At 37.9% G+C, this 21,566-nt stretch overlaps 2 protein-coding genes across 9 annotated transcripts; both read right to left on the minus strand.

Moving 5' to 3' along the window:
- Positions 1-746: 746 nt before the first annotated feature.
- LOC122334020 (NACHT, LRR and PYD domains-containing protein 3-like) lies at positions 747-13,141 on the minus strand. 6 transcript variants are annotated; one of them, XM_043231896.1, is made up of 12 exons: positions 12,738-13,141; positions 11,077-11,162; positions 10,687-10,868; positions 10,508-10,612; positions 10,296-10,356; positions 9,814-10,012; positions 7,931-9,692; positions 6,977-7,147; positions 5,329-5,502; positions 3,677-3,850; positions 1,929-2,102; positions 748-1,849 (listed from the first exon to the last, which is right to left on the minus strand). In XM_043231896.1, exons 3-12 carry the CDS (start codon positions 10,731-10,733, stop codon positions 1,843-1,845), a joined length of 2,874 nt encoding a protein of 957 aa, XP_043087831.1. In that variant the 5' UTR covers positions 10,734-10,868; positions 11,077-11,162; positions 12,738-13,141; the 3' UTR covers positions 748-1,842. The 6 variants fall into 6 exon arrangements, 5 of the variants coding, with proteins under 5 accessions (XP_043087833.1, XP_043087831.1, XP_043087832.1 ...); XR_006248709.1 differs by having other exon boundaries at positions 747-1,849; positions 3,696-3,850; positions 11,077-13,141; XM_043231897.1 differs by lacking the exon at positions 11,077-11,162.
- A 136-nt stretch (positions 13,142-13,277) lies between these two features.
- acy1 (aminoacylase 1) lies at positions 13,278-21,012 on the minus strand. Of its 3 annotated transcripts, none has more exons than XM_043231912.1 (15): positions 20,885-21,012; positions 19,488-19,631; positions 18,748-18,812; positions 18,564-18,668; positions 18,390-18,484; positions 17,439-17,515; positions 17,174-17,263; positions 16,940-16,996; positions 16,080-16,153; positions 15,448-15,497; positions 15,216-15,360; positions 15,027-15,095; positions 14,392-14,471; positions 14,244-14,304; positions 13,278-14,069 (listed from the first exon to the last, which is right to left on the minus strand). In XM_043231912.1, the coding sequence occupies exons 2-15, from the start codon at positions 19,615-19,617 to the stop codon at positions 13,905-13,907; spliced, it is 1,263 nt and encodes a 420-aa protein (XP_043087847.1). In that variant the 5' UTR covers positions 19,618-19,631; positions 20,885-21,012; the 3' UTR covers positions 13,278-13,904. The 3 variants fall into 3 exon arrangements, with proteins under 3 accessions (XP_043087847.1, XP_043087846.1, XP_043087848.1); XM_043231911.1 differs by having other exon boundaries at positions 20,785-20,936; XM_043231913.1 differs by lacking the exon at positions 20,885-21,012 and adding an exon at positions 20,750-20,884.
- Between the last annotated feature and the right edge of the window lie 554 nt (positions 21,013-21,566).

The raw sequence follows: 21,566 nt of genomic DNA on the forward strand, positions 1-21,566 counted from the left end.
GGCATATTCCAGTCTTGCTTTTTTATGATTCGTTTTCAACAATGGTGTCCTCCTTGGTCGTCTCCCATGTAGTCCACTTTGGCTCAAACAACGACGGATGGTGCGATCTGACACTGATGTTCCTTGAGCATGAAGTTCACCTTGAATCTCTTTAGAAGTCTTTCTAGGCTCTTTTGTTACCATTCGGATTATCCGTCTCTCAGATTTGTCATCAATTTTCCTCCTGCGGCCACGTCCAGGAGGTTGGCTACAGTCCCATGGATCTTAAACTTCTGAATAATATGTGCAACTGTAGTCACAGGAACATCTAGTTGCTTGGAGATGGTCTTATAGCCTTTACCTTTAACATGCTTGTCTATAATTTTCTTTCTGATCTCTTGAGACAACTCTTTCCTTTGCTTCCTCTGGTCCATGTCGAGTGTGGTACACACCATATCACCAAACAACACAGTGATTACCTGGAGCCATATATATAGGCCCAATGGCTGATTACAAGGTTGTAGACACCTGTGATGCTAATTAGTGGACACACCTTGAATTAACATGTCCCTTTGGTCACATTATTTTCAGTGTTTTCTAGGGGTACCATCATTTTTGTCCATGCCTGTTTCGTGAGTTTATTTTTTAAAATAATTCTGTTGAAGCATGGTTGAAAAACAATGTCTGACTTTCATTGGTTAACATTTATAGAATTTTTATTTATTATTACTTTTGTCAGATAACAGTTATTTCTGTGACCATTGTGACTTTTTCTTTCATTGACCAAAGGGTACCAACAATTTTGTCCACGTCTGTATATATTGCTTTTACATATCATTTATATATTTCTTCTTTAAATGAGGGCCTGTTCATTGCTGCTTGCAGCTATAGTTCATTTTTGTATTGCACTGTGGTTTGAACTTAGGTCTGAACAGGTTTTAAAATGTAAAAGTAGTACACAAAGATGGCTTTGGGTGTATATGAGAAAATAATTCATATAAATAGAAATATGTAATCACTGAATACATTTTGTTCCAAAGCAGGGATAAATACCCAACAGTTTAGCCTACTTAAAGATAGTTAAACCTGCTGTTACAGAGCCAGAGGCTATAGGAAACAGAAAATAATGCCAGAAATGTACTGTATTATAAAGTATTCTGGGTCATTTTCTTAGAATTTAAATTTCTGATCTAGTCATGTCAGAAGCATGAATAACGTGACAAACTCCTTAATGGCCTCCTGAAATCTGTGGTCCCTGGATAACGTCCCCAAGACATTTTGTCAGCGGGAGCTATATAGCCGTAGCCGAGTCAAAGGTTGGTGGACTATGGGAAAAGGTTGTGGTTCTCAAGCTCCCTGCACTGCATTGGCTCGCCGAACTGCCTGAATAGCACCCCGAGACTCGTGATCTGCCTTGGTCCTTCTCGGCTCCACATTCCCGGACTGTTCTGTTGCGTTTCTTTCCCCCATGTGTCCTCTTTGTCCTTATTTGGCCCTTCCTCTTCCTGTCCTCAATTAGTAATATTATTAGTTAAAACACCTGTGTTTCTTCACCTGTTTCAGTTCACCCTGATTGTTTCCCTGTCCTTATAAGCATTCAGTTTCCCCTTTTGATTTGCTATGAATTAATGTCATTTAATGGGATGTCTGTTAAAGCTTATTAAATTAGAATTAAAGAAACCTTTGTTTATCGTGTTACATGAGTACAACCACATTCCATGACAAATATACTGTACTTATGCATTTTTTTTCACAGCGCAGTATGTCCAATCTCTGTTGGATCAGCATTAATGTGCAGGTGACAGTCTTGCTCAGGACGTGATGTTTTGAATTAGTTGTTTGAAGCTTGTGGAGTTTCCACTGTCAAATACTGTTCAATAAAGAGAAAGATAAAATACACTAAGATCTTAAAATCTGCTTATAGGATAATAAATGACTCAATAACTTACTATAGTTTCTTCAGTTTACTGTGTGAAACCTCCAGTAGAGCAGAGCGCAGCTTTACTCTTGAGTCTCCTGGTTTATTAAGGCTCAGATCCAGTTCTCTCAGGTGTGAGGAGTTTGAACTCAGAGCTGAAATCAGAGCAGCACAGCCTTCTTCTCCAATATTGCAGTTACACAGCCTGCAGAGGGTGAGGAACATAGATAGTAATACCAGTAAATGTTGACCTTGTGGGGACATTTTCTTGGTCCTCATGAGAAAACAAGCTTATAAATTAGACAGAATGGAGTGTATTAGAAATCTGAAATTGCAAAATGTTTCCAGTAAGGGGTAGGTTTAGATGCAATATGTTCCTATTGAGGGTCCACATAAAACTTGTAAACCCAACGTGTGTGTTGATGCTAATGAGCTAATGGGCTTAATGTCTCAGCCATAGGTTTATTTCTGCATTGAAGAAAAAGGTGAATACTTTCAATTAGTTATTAATCAGGGACCAAATGTTTCATTTAAGTCTCAGAGAGCTCAGAATAAATCAAATTGAAGACTGGGACATGCTCGTTATATACTTAAATAATAAGAATCCAATTCAGAGATAATAAATACATAACATCAGTTGCTGAAAGATAAATCTAAGTGTTGAGAGGTGAATACCTGAAAGCAGAAAAAAATCCCATTTATGTAGCTCTTATATCAATACTCTTCAAAGAGATTAAAATGTTTTAAAATTTGTGCTATTAAGTTCTATTAAATTACTAGAGCCATGAGTTGGTAAAGACTTGTCAATCTGTATGTAATTCTTGTTTATTTTTTAAATATTTATCTGTATGTTTAATTTAGTGTTTTACAGTAATACTGTAAAGTTGCCAATAAACAGTATAAATACAGTAAGGTACAGGGAAATGTGCTGCCAGTATTTTACTCTTAATTTACTACACTGTAATTTTATACGCAAAAAAAAAAAATTTATGAAGTTCAGTGGTCTATAAGTGTATACATACATTTGTTTTAGGCATGTTATGCATAATCATTTTATTTGATAATTTACATTTTTATTTTTAAAAGAACTGTTAATCTACAAATAGACATTTTTAAAATTTACTTCCCTGCATGTCATTCCTAACAGGCATGAACTTATTTCGTCTGTGAAACAAAAAAGATATTTTGAATATTGTTGGCAACCAAAGGTTGGTACCATTGTTTTCCACTGTGTGGAACAAAAAAAATATCAAAATATAATTTTTTTTTCTCTTTTAATTGCTTTACTGTTTGTACAGTAGTACAGTCAACATTACTGTTTTATTTAGTGCTGTCCTACTACAGGACTAAACACAATCAATCAATCAATCAATCAATCATTCAATTAAGTTTATTTCTAAAGCACTATATAAAACAGCAATGTTGACCCTACTGCTGTGCAAAACCGTAGAACAATTAAAAGTGGAAAACACATACGCACAAAACTAATTAAAAAAGTAGAAATGGAAACCTTAAATGAATTCACATGAATAACCTTTTCTAGCACTTTATGGGATAGTAATAAAGACCTTTGACTATGATCTGGACTGCCATCTAGTGGCAAAAAATATTTTTGATATGATGCCAAATTTACTTTCTGACCCATCATACAGTTTTGAAATAACTTGAAGATAAAGTGATAACAGGATCATTTTGGGGTTACTGTATTTTATATGTAATTATAATATATGTAATTACTGCATTCCACAGTTTTGTGTTCAATAATATAATAATACTCACCAAAGTTTCTTAAGTTTACAGTGTGGATCCTCCACTAGAGCAGAGAGCAGCTTCACTCCTGTGTCTCCTGGTTTATTACAGCTCAGATCCAGTTCTCTCAGGTGTGAGGAATTTGATCTCAGAGCTGAAATCAGAGCAGCACAGCCTTCCTCTCCAATACTGCAGTCCCACAGCCTGCAGAGAATGTGTTAAAATGAGCGCTACTTTTTCTACACACCAGGATCGGTGCTATAATGATTTTCAGTTGCCACTACTACACTACTATGTTATGAGTAACATTACTGTGTAACTATGACATTTCAAATTATTGTAGACTTATGTAGCAAATGGGAATCATTATAATTACAAGATTATATTTTTAAAAAAGCTTGTTAATGTTTTCTGTTTTGTTTAAGATAATTTAAACAGATTAGACACAATTAAAATAACCATTATAAAAAAAAATTCCATCAAAATTAGTAGGATGCAAATTAAGTTATTTAATTTAACCCATAAGCAACCTTCAGCCCTTTATTTGTCTGATCTTAGTCACAGGAGTAAGGTTAACTTATTTTAAGGTTAATCTGTAAATTGTTCCCCTACAATTTGCTCAGAACAAAAAGCGCAGTTTGTTAGGTCACTTCAGTACAACTTGCTAAATCAGTGATAGTCAAAAATCAAAAGATCTCTTAAGATGTGCTTACTGCTCCATTTATTCATGAGCCTTTAATTTGATCTGTCCTGAACAAAGATTTGAGGAAACATCAGCCTCCACATGAGGCCAGTTTCAAAGACAGGGCTAAGCCTAAACCAGGATTAGGCCATAGTTTGGACATTTAAACAATTTTTATAAACATGCCTTTAATAGAAAATAGCAAAATACTATAAATAAATACTGGAGTGCATTGTAAGATAAAACAAATGAAAAGGAATGTTTTAAGATCAGTCAGTGCAAGTTTCTTTTAGTTGAAATAGCTCAGTTTTACATTTAGTCTAGGACTAGGCTTAAGCCTTATCTGTGAACACAGAGGATAATGATTTCAAAAGAGTAATGTAACAAATACAAATAAATACACTACATAATTAAATCTAAGAGTGAGAGGTACATCCTTAAGAGCTGTTCCTCTTTTATAAATACTCTTCAAATAGATTAAAACGTTTAAAAATTGGTGCTATTGAGTACAATTACTACTGAGTCATGTATCTGAGAAATCATTTTTGTAATTATTTACATGTACGATGTGTTTAGTTTATTGCAGTTTATTACTAAAGAACTGTAAAATTACAGTAAAAAATGCCAGCATTTTACTCCTTATTTACAGGACAATTTTTACAACACTGTAATTCTGTATACAGAAAAAAACATATGTGCTTTGTTGTTAATTCAAATAATCTTATTTGATAATTTACATTTACATATTTTGTGTTTCCTCTGTGAAACACAAAATGTTATTTTGAATATTGTTGGTACCATTGTTTTTCATTGCGATGACAAAAAAATTCTCAAAGTATCTTCTTTTATTTTCCACAGTCATGCTGTCATACTGTTTTAAAATAACTTGAAGATAAGACGGGATTTAAATTTTTGACAGCACCATCCATTTAACATTAAATGTTTTTGTTTGGCAGCATTTTCACACAGTTTTTGTGTTCAATAATATGAAAACACTCACTGTAGTTTCTCCAGTTTACAGTGTGGATCCTCCAGTAGAGCAGAGAGCAGCTTCACACCCGAGTCTCCTGGTTTATTACGGCTCAGATCCAGTTCTTTCAAGTGTGAGGGGTTTGATCTCAGAGCTGAAATCAGAGCAGCACAGCCTTCCTCTCCAATACTGCAGTAACTCAGCCTTCAGAGAGTGAAGAACATAAATGATCTCTGACACTGTGTTTAAGTTTTAGGGTGAAAGTGTGTTTGTACAAGCACAAACTAAGTAGCGCAGCTAATAAATGTACTCATATGATTCCTGATACTCAACTAGTTTAGCATTTTTATTTTCAAACATTGTGTAGCACTATATAGGCAATAATGGTAAAATATTAACAGGAAAATTAAAAAAAGGACTACTATTGTAAACTTGAAACCCAAACTTTATGTAAATATACTAAAAATGTGCATGTTGTGACATCATCAGGGGGCAGTCCATTTCTTGAATATCATAAAATTTAGTAATACTCAGGATATTGAATAGATGTTTGAACCTATTTAAACTTATCTTTTTTTCTTTGTCTTTTTTATCCTTATTCTAAAAGAAAAGAGGAAACCAAAAGCTGCTTTGACTGGATTCAACAAGGTAGTGCTATTTCCAATTCTATTTCCCCTCATTTACCCCTGTTTTCCTTCACTTCCCCATTGAGCAAATGGTCTGAATCAAGGGCTGTTAAAACAATGAATTTTACAATGTTACCACAAGATGACAGCACAATTTTTTAGACCAGATGTAGCAGTAAAAAGAGGGTAATAACAATTTGGTGAAAGAGAATGAATATGAGTTCTTTTGCGCATGAGAATTCCTGAATGTGTGGAAAAGCGAGACTCAATTGAACCATGCAAGCTCAGAACAAATGCGTTAACTGTAGATCATGCGATTACTAAACAGCACTGTGAGAAGCATTTGAGTGTGGAGCAGAGGTTTACATACAAATGTGTATAAAACGTGCCAATTGAATATAATCTAAAGGAGTTATGAAATATAGGACAAACTGCAGATATTTTGTGCTTTTAATGGACAAAGTCAATCGATGGTATAATTATTATTACATTAAAAAAGGTGGGCCTATGTACAGATTTTTACGGCCTCAACAAAACTTAAGCTACTGATACTATCAACTCAAATGAATGCTATTTGAAGCATATGTACAAATTAGCATTTCATGTTTAGATTAGCAATTCATTATTGCAAATTACCTCAAGTGTGAGATAAAAGCCCATCCTTGCCATCTCACATTTTTCTGTATTGCTGCATTCAATAATAATTTGGAAATTAGAAAAGGACTTCTAGATTGTAGCAGTCACTGGAGCTGTGATGTTAAGTGTTGGTTTATATATATATATATCAATGCTTTGCATATGGGTTTGTGCATCCATGTGTAATTTCCGTTCCTATGGATGTCCATTTTGTCCACAAAGGAAACTAAAGAACTTTTTTATCAATCACTTAACTTTGTTGAATCTTTGTTTATCAGGTGGCAAATTTAGGTAAAGTATTAAAATAAAATAAATTGTCCAGAAGCATGTTTGAGAAATAAACGAATTTGAACCTCTTTTGCATAAAACACATCTTTAACACAACCTTATAGTTACTGAGATGTGAAGAGACTTACTGTAGTTTTTCCAGTTTACAGCTTACAGGATCCTCCAGCAGAGCACAGAGCACTTCTGAATCACTGAGTTTATTACGGCTCAGATTCAGTTCTCTCAGGTGTGAATGGTTTGATCTCAGAGCTGAAGTCAGAGCAGACCAGCCTTTCTTTGTAATATAACAGCAGGAGAGACTGCAGAGAATATAAAGAAAGATGGGTTATTAGTGCTTGACTTGTGCGTCCAATGTAATTACAGAAAAATACAGATACATAATAATACATATCTTAGATTTCAGTTATTAAACTAGGCACAGAGAGTGGGTTAGAGTCAGGTTCCATTTGACTGGTCATTTGAGGCTCAGTCTTATTAACCAGACAGTAGTTTGCTAATTCAAGAAAGTAGTAAAAAGAAACATAGTTAAGGTTATTGGAAAATCTGCACATGTACAGTCCGATGTATAAAGTGCCATGGAATTATACAAGCTAGCTATATGTTATATATAATTGCCTACACCAACACTAAAAAAATAAGTTATTTAACTTATATAAATGGGTTTTAGTCCTCAAATGGTTTGAGTTACCATAATTTGCTGCATTTTACAGTGTGTGTTTATGTATGTGTGAAGGAGAGAGTTAGTAAGAGTGTTAGTTTTGTGTTTTTGCCCCTGACATTCCCACACAAGGTTATAGCATTTTAATTCATATATTTGATCCAACAAAGGGTAAATTTTGATAATATATACTGTTTAAATTAATTTTAATTGGGATTAAGTAAACACCTGTTGAGTATTTTTGATTTTGTTGAATTAAAAACAAAACTGCATTGGGTCCACGAAACCCATGAACACCGGCTGAGTAACAAAAATATGAACACCATACAAGGGTTAAAAAAAGAAAGACGTCAGAATATACAGAAACAGTGTAGAGAAACATAGGCCTATACTGTACGAAATAAAGTCAATAAAAAATACTCACTCAGCCTTTCTAGATGCTTTGATCACTGGCAGCAGCCTCAGAAGACATTCTTCTGATCGTTGATATTTACTCAGTACAAACTCATCCAGCTCTTCTTCTGAGTTCAACAGCACAAACACCAGAGCTGACCACTGAGCCGCAGATAGTTTGACTCCAGAGAGACACCTGTCCTCTGTTCTGATCAGGTATGTTTGGACTTCCTGCTCTAGTGAACAATCATTCAGTTCATTCAGACAGTGGAACAGATTGATGGATTTCTCTGGAGAGGGATTCTCCCTGATCTTCTGTTTAATGTATTCAGCTGTTTCCTGACTGATATCAGAGCTGCTTACTCTCTTTTTCAGGAGACCTTGTAAGAGAGACTGATTAGACTCTAGTGACAGACCTAGAAGGAACCGGAGGAAAAGGTCCCAGTGTCCGTTCTCACTCTGTAAGGCCTTGTCCACTTCTCTCTTTAGTAAACTTGTCATTGGTAATCTAAACACATTCCACAGTCCTGTGTTTTGTTCAGAAAAGGACAGCAGCTTGAATAAAGCAGCAAGAAACTCCTGAATACTCAGATGAACAAAGCTGTACACCTTTCCCAACTGCAGTCCAAACTCCTCTCTGAAGATCTGGGTACAAACTCCTGAGTACACTGACACTTCTCTGACATCAATGTCACTCTCTTTCAGGTCCTCCTCATAGAAAATCAGGTTTCCTTTTTCCAGCTGTTCAGAAGCCAGTTTTCCTAGAGACAGAATCGTCTGTCTAGCCTTATCAGAATCAATTTCATATTTCCCATCATATTTCTGAGTCTTCAGTTTGGTCTGGAAGATCAGGAAGTGTGTAAACATTTGTGTGAGAGTTTTGGGAATCTCTGCACTCTCTGCTTTACCCATCATCCTCTCGAGTACAGTGGCTGAAATCCAGCAGAAGACTGGGATGTGACACATGATGAACAGACTTCTTGATGATCGGATGTGCGTGACGACTCTATCAGCCAGACTCCGATCATTTATTCTCTTCCTGAAATATTCTTCCTTCTGAGGGTCATTGAATCCTCGCACCTCTGTGACCTGGTCGACACACTCAGGAGGGATCTGATTGACTGCTGCTGGTCGAGAGGTGATCCAGAGGAGAGCAGAAGGAAGTAGATTGCCCTTGATGAGGTTGGTCAGCAACACATCCACTGAAGCTGGTTCTGTTACATCAGACAAGTTCTGATTGTTTTGGAAATCTAGACTAAGTCGACACTCATCCAAACCATCAAATATGAACATGAATTTGTAGTAATCATAATCTGCTGACTTAAATTCTTTGGTTTCTGTGTGAAGGTGGTTTAGAAGATCCACAAGACTGAGATTTTTCTGCATCAAGTTCAGCTCCCTGAAAGGAAGTGGAAAGATAAAATGAACATCCTGGTTGGCTTTTCCTTCAGCCCAGTCAAGAATGAACTTCTGCACAGAGACTGTTTTTCCAATTCCAGCGACTCCTTTTGTCAGCACAGTTCTGATGGGTTTGTCTTGTCCAGGTGAGGGTATAAATATGTCATTACAGTTGATTGGTGTGTCCTGTGTCTCTGGTCTCCTGGACACTGTCTCAATCTGTCTCACCTCGTGTTCATTATTGACCTCTCCACTGCCTCCCTCTGTGATGTACAGCTCTGTGTAGATCTCATTCAGATGTGTTGAGTCTCCATGATTGGAAATTCCTTCATTCAGTCTTTGATATTTATCCTGTAGTCTGGATCTGAGTTTTTCTTGATACACAGGCATAAATTCTGAGGAAGGAAGTAATTTATTATGTGATTTTTGTGCCATGACAATCAGGAACATTAGTGACAGAAGACAGAAGGTTTATAATAAAAATACAGGCTATAATCTGATGATCAGATCTCTTACTGGTCTGTAGTGTGTTAGCAAGGTCTGTTTGGTTCATCTTTCTCAGGATGAGCAGTGTTATCTTCAGAAGACCCTCTCTGACTTTGTTACTATCCTCATCATCGTCTCTTTCAGAGCAATCTGGGTAATCTGGACTCAGTACTTTCTTAAAGCTTTTTAACTCACTCTTCATCACAGAAATGATTTTGTACTCAAGATACTGAAATCATAGTAAATATTCAAACAATAACCTCACACAGTCACAGAGAAAGTGAAGCAAAGGAACAATACACAAGAGTCAAGTCTACTTATTTTTTTAGTAAAACACATGAATACTAAAACTTTAGAGAGTTTTACTGGATTTTCTGTTTGCTAGATTGATATTCATTTTTGTGCAACTTTTGTGAAAGAAAGGATTATAGAGATTTCTCAGTTTCTTAATGTTTTTATCCAGAGAATCATTTTTTTGAATGGACACACACACAAACACACACAAATCCAACCTTGAAAATGGAGTCTAGGTTCTTCTTCGCTGTATGTGATTCTGGTTCTTCATGTTTTTCACTGTAGTTAAACAAATGTTGCAAAAGTTTGTATTTATATATATATATATATATATATATATATATATATATATATATATATATATATATATATATATATATATATGCATATATATATAATATACATATATAATATGTGTGTGTAAAAACACCTCAGATCAGCAGATTCCTCCAGACTGAAATTAAATGGAGGACTAATTGACTGGTCACTCTTCACGGACACACAGCTGGGTTCAGGAGGTTCATTTTGCCACAGACTACAATATAACAACAATAAAAACTTCATACGTTAACCTTAAATCTCACACTGCTCTGACAGAAAATATCTCACCTCTTGCCTGTCTTTATCTGCGTGTCACGCTCTTTAGAGAGATTCATTCTGGAGGCTGTGGTTTCATTTAATAGCAGAGACAGATGTTGAGTTACGAATCATCTCAGCAGTTCATTTTCTGAAATCCACCTCTGTCTCAACAGTCAGTTCACAAGACTATCTTGAAAGGTTTCTTCTTGACACTATACACAGAATCAAATAATTCAAAAACAGCATAACAAATGCAGACAATCAGTGTGTTAAAATGCAAGTAAAAGTGACGATTTACAGACTCTGTGTTTTATCTCCTAACGTAAATTTAGTTTATTGTTGTACTTTAAATCAGTGTATTTATTTTACTCTTCATCTTTACCTTAACTCAAAGATACAAAATGAAAAAAAAAAACTCACTGTTTTTCTCTCCTAATGTAGTTGACTTCCTTATTCCACAAAACCAAATCAGATCCTGCTGTAATAGTTTGACTTTCATGCGTCACCTGACAATCAGGAGTTACCACATTGTGTTTAAAATGTTCTCTTAATACTGAAGTTTTTTAATATTTAAAGTTACGACCATGAATGTATTTTTCTTCACAGCTGTACTCTATCTGTTGTGTAACTGAATATATAAAGGCATACTAAATATATAAAACCTATGGCTCTCTGTTAACTTCCTCATACATTGCTCCCCCAGTGTCAAGAATTAAATCATTTTCTTTGCTAATGTGAGAGGCAAAGAGAGCAATAATAATCTGTCTAGAAGGTAAAAATGCAACTATGTGATGTACATTATATCTAAAAAATAAAATGAAGATTCCCATCTGCTATTATAAATACTGACAATATAACACAGACTTTAGAGTGTCCAAATGAATTATTAGAAACATTTTTTTACAACAGCCTTAATAGTCTCTCAGCACCTATTCTCACCTAGACAGCTGACGGTCTGGAAAGAATTCATTGGCCAAGGAACGCCCATGACGTGTCCAACAACCAATCACATTTTGTTACGTTCCTCATCACGTTTTGGGGGCATAACAGTGTGTACCACTCTCAGACGTAAAACAACAACATCTCTCAGACATATTTTAATTATTCTGTGCTGCAAATTTAAATATGTCACAGACTTTTGAAAATCCAGCCGATAAGTGTTGGTCATCACAAGTGTCGGCTTCATGGCATCTTTTTTACATATTTACTGAAAATCTGCGATAATTCAACCAGTGTTGACGACTTCTAAACTCCTGAAGTGTTTCCAGAAAAGTGTGTTATATGCATCAGACGATTATCCGTGACACAAATCACCACCTACTCCTATATTCCTATATTAAAGTAGCTGTAGCACATCATTTTTGGCATAATAGAAAAATAATAATCAGTAATTTTGACTCATATAATGCATTGTCGTCTATGGCTGTGGTCCAGGGTCCCTGATGTGAACACAAATTTCTCATTCAGTTGTATCTAGAGTCTAGATACAACATTTTAATATAGGGAACAAATATATTTTATTTTACATATATAAAACAAAAATAAATTATTGAACCTATATAATTTATAACTGATAAGAACACAATTGTTTAATATACTCTTTCTCACACACACCAGCTACAACATTAAAACCGTGGACAGTTTATGTAATGTTGTTAAAATGTTATCCATGAATATTTTAATGTATCCAAATGAGTCCATGAATGGATCAATTCAACTGGTTTAGTGAAAAAGCTGATTCATTCAATAAGTAGACCCCATCCTTGACTAGTTCTGTGTAAACCGTATCTGTAACTTGTTTTTTATACAAGACTAATCGTCTTAAGGATTGTTTGCATCTAAGCTGCAAAAGAAAATCATCAGCATACAGGTGAAAAAACACTCTTTTTCTTAAAGATAACATCTATTAGCAGCATTTACAAAGAAAACAGGACTGGGGCCAGGATAGATCCCTGTGGCACGCCACATGCAAGTACACGCAAAGATGAACTACGCTGGCCAAGAGAAACACTCAATTTTATATTTGTTAGAGAAGATTGAAGGTGGAAAAGATCCATGGAAAAAGGTCGGCTGATGCTCACCCTGAGATGATTCTGTCTGTGGTAAAATGCTCCTGGAATCACAGTTACCAGGCACAGACCGCTGCTCTGAGCGATGCCGTGTCTATAGTAGGACGGAGCAGTTCTGTTGATGGGTTTCAGGTCCAGGATCTGACGCGGCAGCAAAGAGGTTGTAGTATCCTCTACAACTAGTGACAATTGGCCAGTTTTCAGAATTTTGGGGAAGTGGAGAAGTTCCCACAGTGATGTTTTGCTACGTAGAAAGAAGACTTAAAAGGGAACCGCACTGAACTACTGCAAAAGTTTTGGACAATCGGTTGGTTTCAATTTGTTTTAAGCTCACCTACAACCCACGAGGAGCTATTTGAGATTTTATATATATATATATATATTTTTTTTTCTTTTTAGAAACAGAGATGAAAAACTTACTCCTGTTAATGTCAGCTGTTCCTGTTTATTGTCTATTTCCTGTTTTTTTTTATTATTATGCATAGTGTAAAAAGGTTGTAACATATCACAATATCTATTTATCTGTCGGTGAAGAAATGGGGAAAACGCATATCATCTTTAAAGCTGTATTATTTATTATTTAAAGTCACTCTCCATGTATTAAAAATAATAAAACTAACACTTCAGATATATTTGATGTATTGCCCCTTAACTTTAATCAGGAGGGCACATTAGCACCGGTCAACCACATCAATATTGAGATTTTCAGGAAACATGAATCATGAAATGTGACTGATTCTAATTACTGTGCAATATAAGTATCATAGTAATCAATAAACCATACGCATTTTGAGTTTACATACTGTAACTACGTATTTGCATCAAAATCATTTGTATTAAAAAAATATAATGCATCTATAACAAGCGCAGCTATACAGTTTCAGTCTCTCGTTGAAATTTTTCGGAGACACGAACCGTCTAATTTAAGTGTGTTAATTTTACACTTTATGAATTAAAACAAGTTTTCATCAGCTAACAAATAAGACTTAAAAGCATATCTAAGACGTCGTTAAAAGAAAGCAGCTCCTGAGTTAATTAAAGCAAACGTAGCGGTGATCTTCTTTATACGGGATCAGCCCATTCTTTGGTGTTATGGCAGGTACATTTGTCGATATGTGCGGGAATCAGCGTCTTGACTCAGAACCGCGAGGAGCAGAAGCAGGAGAAGAGCGAGATCCTCTACTCTTCTCCGCTCAGAGGCGGCACGCTGGCCAGAGCCGGGACCAGGCGCTCGTACACCTGGATGCCCCGCAGGAACACCTGCTCATTCAGATACTCGTTATGATCGTGAAGCAGGATGGGAGTGAGATTCATCGGAGAGAAGCCAATGGCAGGGAGGCCCACCTACAAAAACAATTCGCAATAATAGTAACAGGAACTCGGGAGGGATTTAACAGAAAATGAACGCATGTGGTTTTAAATATGCACACATGCATGGATCAGAAATGCTTGTTGAGCGGCAAATTAAAATGTTCTTTAAAAGTAGGTTTCTGCTGACAGAAAGGGAAACCGACTTACTTCCCTGATGAAGCGGCTGTCTGTGGCAGCAGGGAAGATCTCCTTTTTCAGAGTCACGTTCCTGTCATGACGCGCACAGAGTTAAACGTCAGCATGCGTTCAACTAAAAAGGCTTACAAAACTTCACAACAAACCGCTTTTCCCTCACATGGCTTTGCAGGTTGAGCTAAACGCGTGCCACCAGGGGTCGCTCTCCTCCGTGGAGGTGAAATTCTGGTCCATGTGTTTCTGAAGAGCGCAAACCAAATCGTGAGGGCAAACAAGACTGTGTGCTTGTCATTTGCGACAACTGAACGCACGCTCAAAATAAAACGCGGGAAGTGACCGCTGCATTTACAGAAGCTATACATAGTGTCGGTCAACGAAGCGAACGACTGGTTGCTAATGACGTATTTTTAAAAATGGCATTGTGCTTTCGCTGTATATAGTGCGCAAGAACTCACAGGGTGGTGTTGCCAGAGTTTGCTGTGATAAAAAGAGCAAATAAGAACAAACCGATAGCAAACTCGCCAAACCCAAGTGTAAGTATTGCTTATAAAAAGTGGACATGGCAACCCTTCAAGACCACACTCTTGTGAAGCGGTCTTCCAAACAAACAAAACATGATATCTATGGCAACTGTGGTTTAGTTAGACTTAGCATGGTGTCAATCATCTGACTACACTTTTCAAGTGAAGACCATAGTCTACACTTAGTGTAGACTATCAAGTGTAGACCATGGTCTCCAGGCAGAAACATGGTCTCCAGCTGGAATTGTGTTTGGTGTGTAAAAATGAATCTGACCTGTGCAAAATCATATGTCACGTCCTCACCAGCTTCTTTACACCAGGCTTTTATCTTCTCTTCAAACTCCTGGACGGTGAACAGAATCGCACGAATGAATCGGCTCAAAGCCAAATGATTTAATAAAATAAAAAGAGATTCGGAGAGAGGTTGTAACTGAACTAAACGTGCGATGGACCAGATACACACCTGCAGGTTAATGGTGGGCGGGATTCTCAGGTCAAAACTGACATCCATTTCCGCAGGAACGACGTTGTAAGCCACGCCCCCTTTCACCATAGTCATGTTAACAGTGGTGACATCACCCAGGGTAAAACACTCATTGGTGTTCAGCCTGGAAATCACACACGGGGCATATTTTCACGTCTAACCGATCTCCTAAAACCAGGGGTTTAGAAAACAGACTGAGAATGAAGCTCACCTGTGTTTCTCTTTCTCTCTGAACTCCAGGAAGGAGTTTATAACTCGCCTCTGTGGACACAACACAGACAGACGCATCAGAAACACGACAAAATAAAATGCATAAATGCATATATTTCTATTTTTCAAGTTACTTGGAATTTAATAAAAAACTTTTGCCTTCATTTTAAGGCAAGTTCGATAATTGTTGTATTTGTACAATCATTTTTACCTCTGTACAAATGCACAATAATAAAATCCCATATTGCGGGCCATGTCAAAAAAAATTCTCTAGATAAAATAGCTGTATCCTGTATTTCTTCCAAATACGATAATTTTGAGATTCTGCTAAAGTAAGTTAAACGTGTCCTGTGTGTAAACACATTCACATGCTCTGAATACTGCCAAAGATTATACTGTATTTACATGATAAAAATTTTCCATTAATTCGGCCCTAATTATTAACAATTTTGAGAAACAAAAAAGCCAGATATTGCATATTTTTCGAAGTTTGAATATTTTAAGGTTAAAAAAGGCTTCTTTTTTTTAAATGGAAATCTTTTGCACCGTTATAAATGTTTTTATTTTTGATCAAATTAATTTGTTTTTGCGAAAGAAAAATGTTTGGCCACATTATACTCTGAACAAACTCACTAGTTTCTCTGCTGCAGTGTTCTCCACAAACCTCGAACCATGACCCGGACTTCCTGGACAACGGACTGTGATCCCTGCAGGACAGAGAACATGTATGTTAACACACTCACACACACACACACTCTCTCACTCACACACTCGCACTCACACACTCACACACACACACACTCACACACACACTCACACACACACACACTCACACACTCACACACACACACACACACACACACACACACACACACACACACACACACACTCACACACTCACTCACACACTCACTCACACACACACACTCACACACACACACACTCACTCACACACTCTCACTCACACACTCGCACACACTCACACTCACACACTCACTCGCACACACTCACACACTCACTCGCACACACTCACTCGCACACACTCACTCACACACTCACTCGCACTCACTCGCACACACTCACTCGCACACACTCACTCGCACACACTCACACACGCTCACTCGCACACACTCGCACACACTCACACACACTCGCACGCACACACTCACACACTCACTCGCACACACTCACTCACACACTCGCTCACTCACTCACACACTCGCACACACTCACTCGCACACACTCACTCGCACACACTCGCACACTCACTCGCACACACACTCACACTCTCACACACTCACACACTCACTCACACACACTCTCACACACTCACTCTCACACACTCACTCTCTCACACACTCACTCTCTCACACACTCACTCTCTCACACACTCACTCTCTCACACACTCACTCTCTCACACACTCACTCTCTCACACACTCACACACTCACACACTCAGTCTAAATGTGGTAGCTCTCATATGTGATACTTACACCAGGGGTTCTTTTCTCCGTAGAACACAGTATAGGCATTGGTTGGGTTTGCCAAACCTGCCAACAAATAAAACAGGCAAAAGCTCTCAATAATATTAGTGCATACATGGCTAAACCATTTTAACCTTTTAATAAATTCAGCCCTCACTCTGTTCAAATCTAATCTGCAGTTTTGCGAAAACCTGACAATACTAAACACAACAACTAGAAGACTGAACCCACAGGTTAGTTTACCTTCATCAAGGGCAAAACCAATGTTCAGCTTCTGAAATTCAGGGAGCTTCACAAACGTCTCCATTCCTTTGTGACCACCGACCTCCTCATCTGTCAAAAGCATTAAAAAATAGGCAAAGCGACTTTTATTGCAGAACTAGTCTTAACACATACAGAAGTACCAATGGGTCTTTGTTTAATATGAAGACGATCTTCAGTCAAGACTCTAGATGTTACAAATTCTAGTGTACAAAAAACTCAGGAAAGCACGTTGGTGATGTCTGACCTGGGACAAATGTTAAATGGACAGTGCGAGAAAATCTCTTCCCAGCCGCCTTCAGTCTGCGAATGGCTTCAATGTACCTGCAGCGAAACAAAACTTCAATGCACGTGCAAACTTATATTTCAATTTAGATAACATATTATTCTTGCCATTCTTGTTTATGCAAATTGTTGTTATATTATATTCAGGAGTGCAGTTATTAAGCACGTTTTCTTCCGCAGACAAAATCTTGAGATTTTTTTTGTATTACTTTACTGTAGTATGCGATTCTTCGTAAGCAGGGGTTTCTTTACTTTACCAAGTCTCTTTCAGAAACTGACAGCTTGTTCTTTGAGAGACTTTAAGGTTGCATTTCTGGACAATAACGTCATTTCACGCCTAATTCTTTTGCAGTTAACATGCATCTTTCCTTCACGTTTCTGTCTGACCCCGTTGACCCACTGAGAATGTTGCTCTCCAGTGGCCTTAACTTTGCGATTTGTAGTTTTAACGGGCATTTAATACTTTTCTGAGTTGAACCTTGGCTCGTTTTATCTGTAACAGAAAGCGTGTTTAATAATTACACACACCTAAATAAGACGTTTTTCCACTTCCAGCCTTCCAGAAATGACTAAATACGAGATTAACAGTGGTTATGAATGCTTTTCCTCTTCCACTGCGGTAAGGCTGTGTCTTGACAGCCAATCAGAATTTAGCAGCCTTGTCTCTGATTGGTTGGAATTGTAAACAAGCGAGCTGTCAGCATTCAGAGAGCATTGAGGGTTCAAGCTGGTTCAAAATGCACTTTTGCATGATCCTTCCGTGCTCAGAACTGTGACAGAAATATAATTCCACATGTCTTAATGAGACGCTTTAAGAAGGTGTGGAGAACCTCTCTTTGGGTTTGAGACTTTACAGCTTTACAGATCTTATACACGCAGCTTGTAACACACATCATTTTTAGTCCGTACTCACTGTATTGTGACACATTTCATATCCTGAGATCCTCGGCCGTAGATGTTGCCATGCTCGTCTTTAACAGCAGCGAATGGGTCGTGTCTCCAGTGCTCCTGAAGCAGACGGACAAAGGGTTTTTGAGCGAGATCTGCCCCGTGCCGCGTGACCCGTGTCGGGCGATCGACGCCTTACCTCATAAACCGGCACCACGTCGGTGTGAGAGTTCAGCAGCACAGACTTCAGCTCCGGCCGGCTCCCGACCCACGAGACGATCGCGACGACTCGCCCCGGACACAACTGAGGGACAGCTTCGGATTAACACAGGGGCGCGATTGATGAAAGACACCATTAGAGTTTACAGATTCAGCAGCAATACCTCCACTTTCTTCATGGGCAGAGCCAGCTCCTCTGCTATCCGCTCCAGGAACCTGATAGCGCCGTCTGACGGGGAGCGAGCGACAGAAACAGATTCACTCTACTGATGCCAGACACGACAGTCAGCTACTTCTCATTCGCGATAACCAAAGGTTATGATCCATATCATCCGTTTCAGAGACGCAAGCCGTTTCTATATATACCCGACTGTAGAATATAATGTAATTGAGTAATGTGCATGGAATCGATTGTGAAAGACGCCAGACACTGTGCCACTGTGTTCACCCAAATGAATGAACAACACGTCATGAATTATTCAGCAAAAACGACATATCTGCAGGCATCAAAACCCAGTTCTCTGCAGGTTCCTATGGGGTTTACTTTTAGGATTTTTAATTTGCGAGAACATGCTTTTGTTTCGCCTCTTCTGCATTTCCGCATCAGTAGAAACTAAACTCCAACAAACAGCTTTTATATTAAAACAGCGATTTACTTGCTTCTAGTTTACTGTAGTAAATAATCATCCCCTCGCTCGATCAAAGATCGACTAATGGACTTTGGGTGGATGTCATTGGTAATACATTCGGGGGGAAATTAGTAAACTGCCTACCTAGGCAACATTTCTAGACGCCGTAGGGGTTGACATGTACTCCTGGGCAAAGGTTAACCCGAAGCATAAAGCTAAAAGGTGAAACTTCAACCCTATGCGCTGCAGGACGGGGTTAGAGGTGTGTGAGGTACCGTAGTCAGGCTCTGGGTGGACCGTCTTCAGCCGCAGGTATTCTCTGAACAGGGTCACTGAAGGGTCTTCTGTCCCGGGACCATCCTGGACCCCTCCGCCGCCGTTCGGTCCATCTTTATCAGGCAACATATCGGCCCACTGTCCTGCAGGACGACACAGTTTATTATTACCCAGTACACACTCTCAGACATGCATGAAGGCGAATACGTTCCAATCATATACGTGCAATTAATTTTAAGAAACCATGGTTCTATGAACCATGACAAAAGGCGACAAGTAATACTTCAATTCAACAAAGACGCATTAAACTGATCAAACGTGACACCTTTCGATTTCCACGCAACACTTATCCAAGGCATAGACGTTTACAGCATTGCAAACGTTTTCGATTTCGAATAAATTGCCCGTTTGAACTTTTTAAATATACTTATTTCATAAAATAAACATTTAATGTAATGCATTCACATTATTTTTTTAAAACATTATTTTCATTATTTAAAACATCCTCGTACACGCATGTTTAGCATACACTTGATAAATAAAAATAAATACAATTAGCAGATCTTTCGGGTAAATAATTACCGATTAGTTTTTCTTTAAACAATTTTGTTAATGCACCAGAATTTTTGGGGACTTTAACCCACAACCTGACACGACTGGTCACAAAAACCGCTCAAGACTAGTCTTAAAACTTATTATAAACTTATCTTACTTATTGTCCACTAGGCCAAAGGTCCACAAAAAAAAAAAAACACTTTACACTTTCACGTAACAAACTTGAAAATGTTACAAGCAAAAAAGCTTAAAAGAAAAAAAAGAGCTGACTTGTAAAACTAGTCTATTTTTTTAACAATTACACAAAAGCATTTAATTCAATAGAAAAAAATAATAATAATAATAAAAATCTTTTGCTTATAGTTGGTCAGACTAGTTTTTAAGACGCTGTTTACGCACTGACCCCTGACCTTTAACTGAATCCCTCCACCATCAACCACATTTACTTTTTATAAAGCATCTATGTATCGGTACCTCGACACTAAACACATGTCAAACGTCAAGAGACGGAAAGGTGTCGTGTAAACTAATCCCTGCTGCGACCTTTTAACTAAACACACGCAAAAACAAAACGACAGGGTGAAAGCTCGACTCTTCATAACGTTAACATCAATGCACAACAAATGCAATTTAAATCAGACAGTCGTTTCTGTTGAGTTTCGTGCGTGTGTGTGTGTGTGTGTGTGTATGATAATAATAAATCTACCCGTCAATAACAGCTGCTGCGGCGCGTCCACTCACCTGCTCCGAGGCGAGCTCGCGTCTTAATCAGCTACGAACACGTTACAAAGACTGTCCCTCTCCGTAACAGATACACGTCTAAAGGTGATTTATAACTCACCTTCGCTCCGGGCTCCTCGGCTGAACTCGGGCCGTTACTTGTTTTGCTCGATCATGCCGAAAAACCCTCTCTCGCGCCGCAGGCTTGCGTCATGGCGTCACGCGTTCCCGTACGTACGTACGTACGTACGTGCCGTTTAGCGCGCATGCGCAAAACGTATTTGGCGTACAACCGTAATGTTTCATTTTCTCAACAGAGATTGAACAACGACGACAGCTAGAGAGTCGTATGCCTGGAGACAACGTCTGGGCGCAGTTCATTTTTATACCACGCGTTATTTTAAAAGGGTAGGCCGTTTTGTTATAAAGTTTAGCTAATCGAGCTGCACAGCAATCATTCCTTTCCATTGGTAGCTATGTAAGAAATATTTGCCTTTTTTGCACGGCTTTTTAAAAAACTCGCTCATAAGTCATTGCCGCAACCTACTGGTGTAATGAAGAAACACACAGAAAGAGTTAATGGGAAAAGGTCTGTACTGCTACTTAGATTTATCAGTCTTTTCTCGTCGAAAAAAATTTTCTAATAAAATTTGCTGTATGTTATAACAGACTTTAATCATTGAAACTGATGGAAAATAAAGTTTGTAAAACATTCGACGGATACCCAAACACCCGCCATATAAAACACACACTTGAATTCAACACAAGTAATTTCGCCAAAAGGAGCGAAGCGTTTTGTATTA

This window comes from Puntigrus tetrazona, unplaced genomic scaffold, assembly GCF_018831695.1.
Source record: "Puntigrus tetrazona isolate hp1 unplaced genomic scaffold, ASM1883169v1 S000000472, whole genome shotgun sequence".
In the NCBI taxonomy this organism is placed as follows: Eukaryota; Metazoa; Chordata; class Actinopteri; order Cypriniformes; family Cyprinidae; genus Puntigrus; species Puntigrus tetrazona.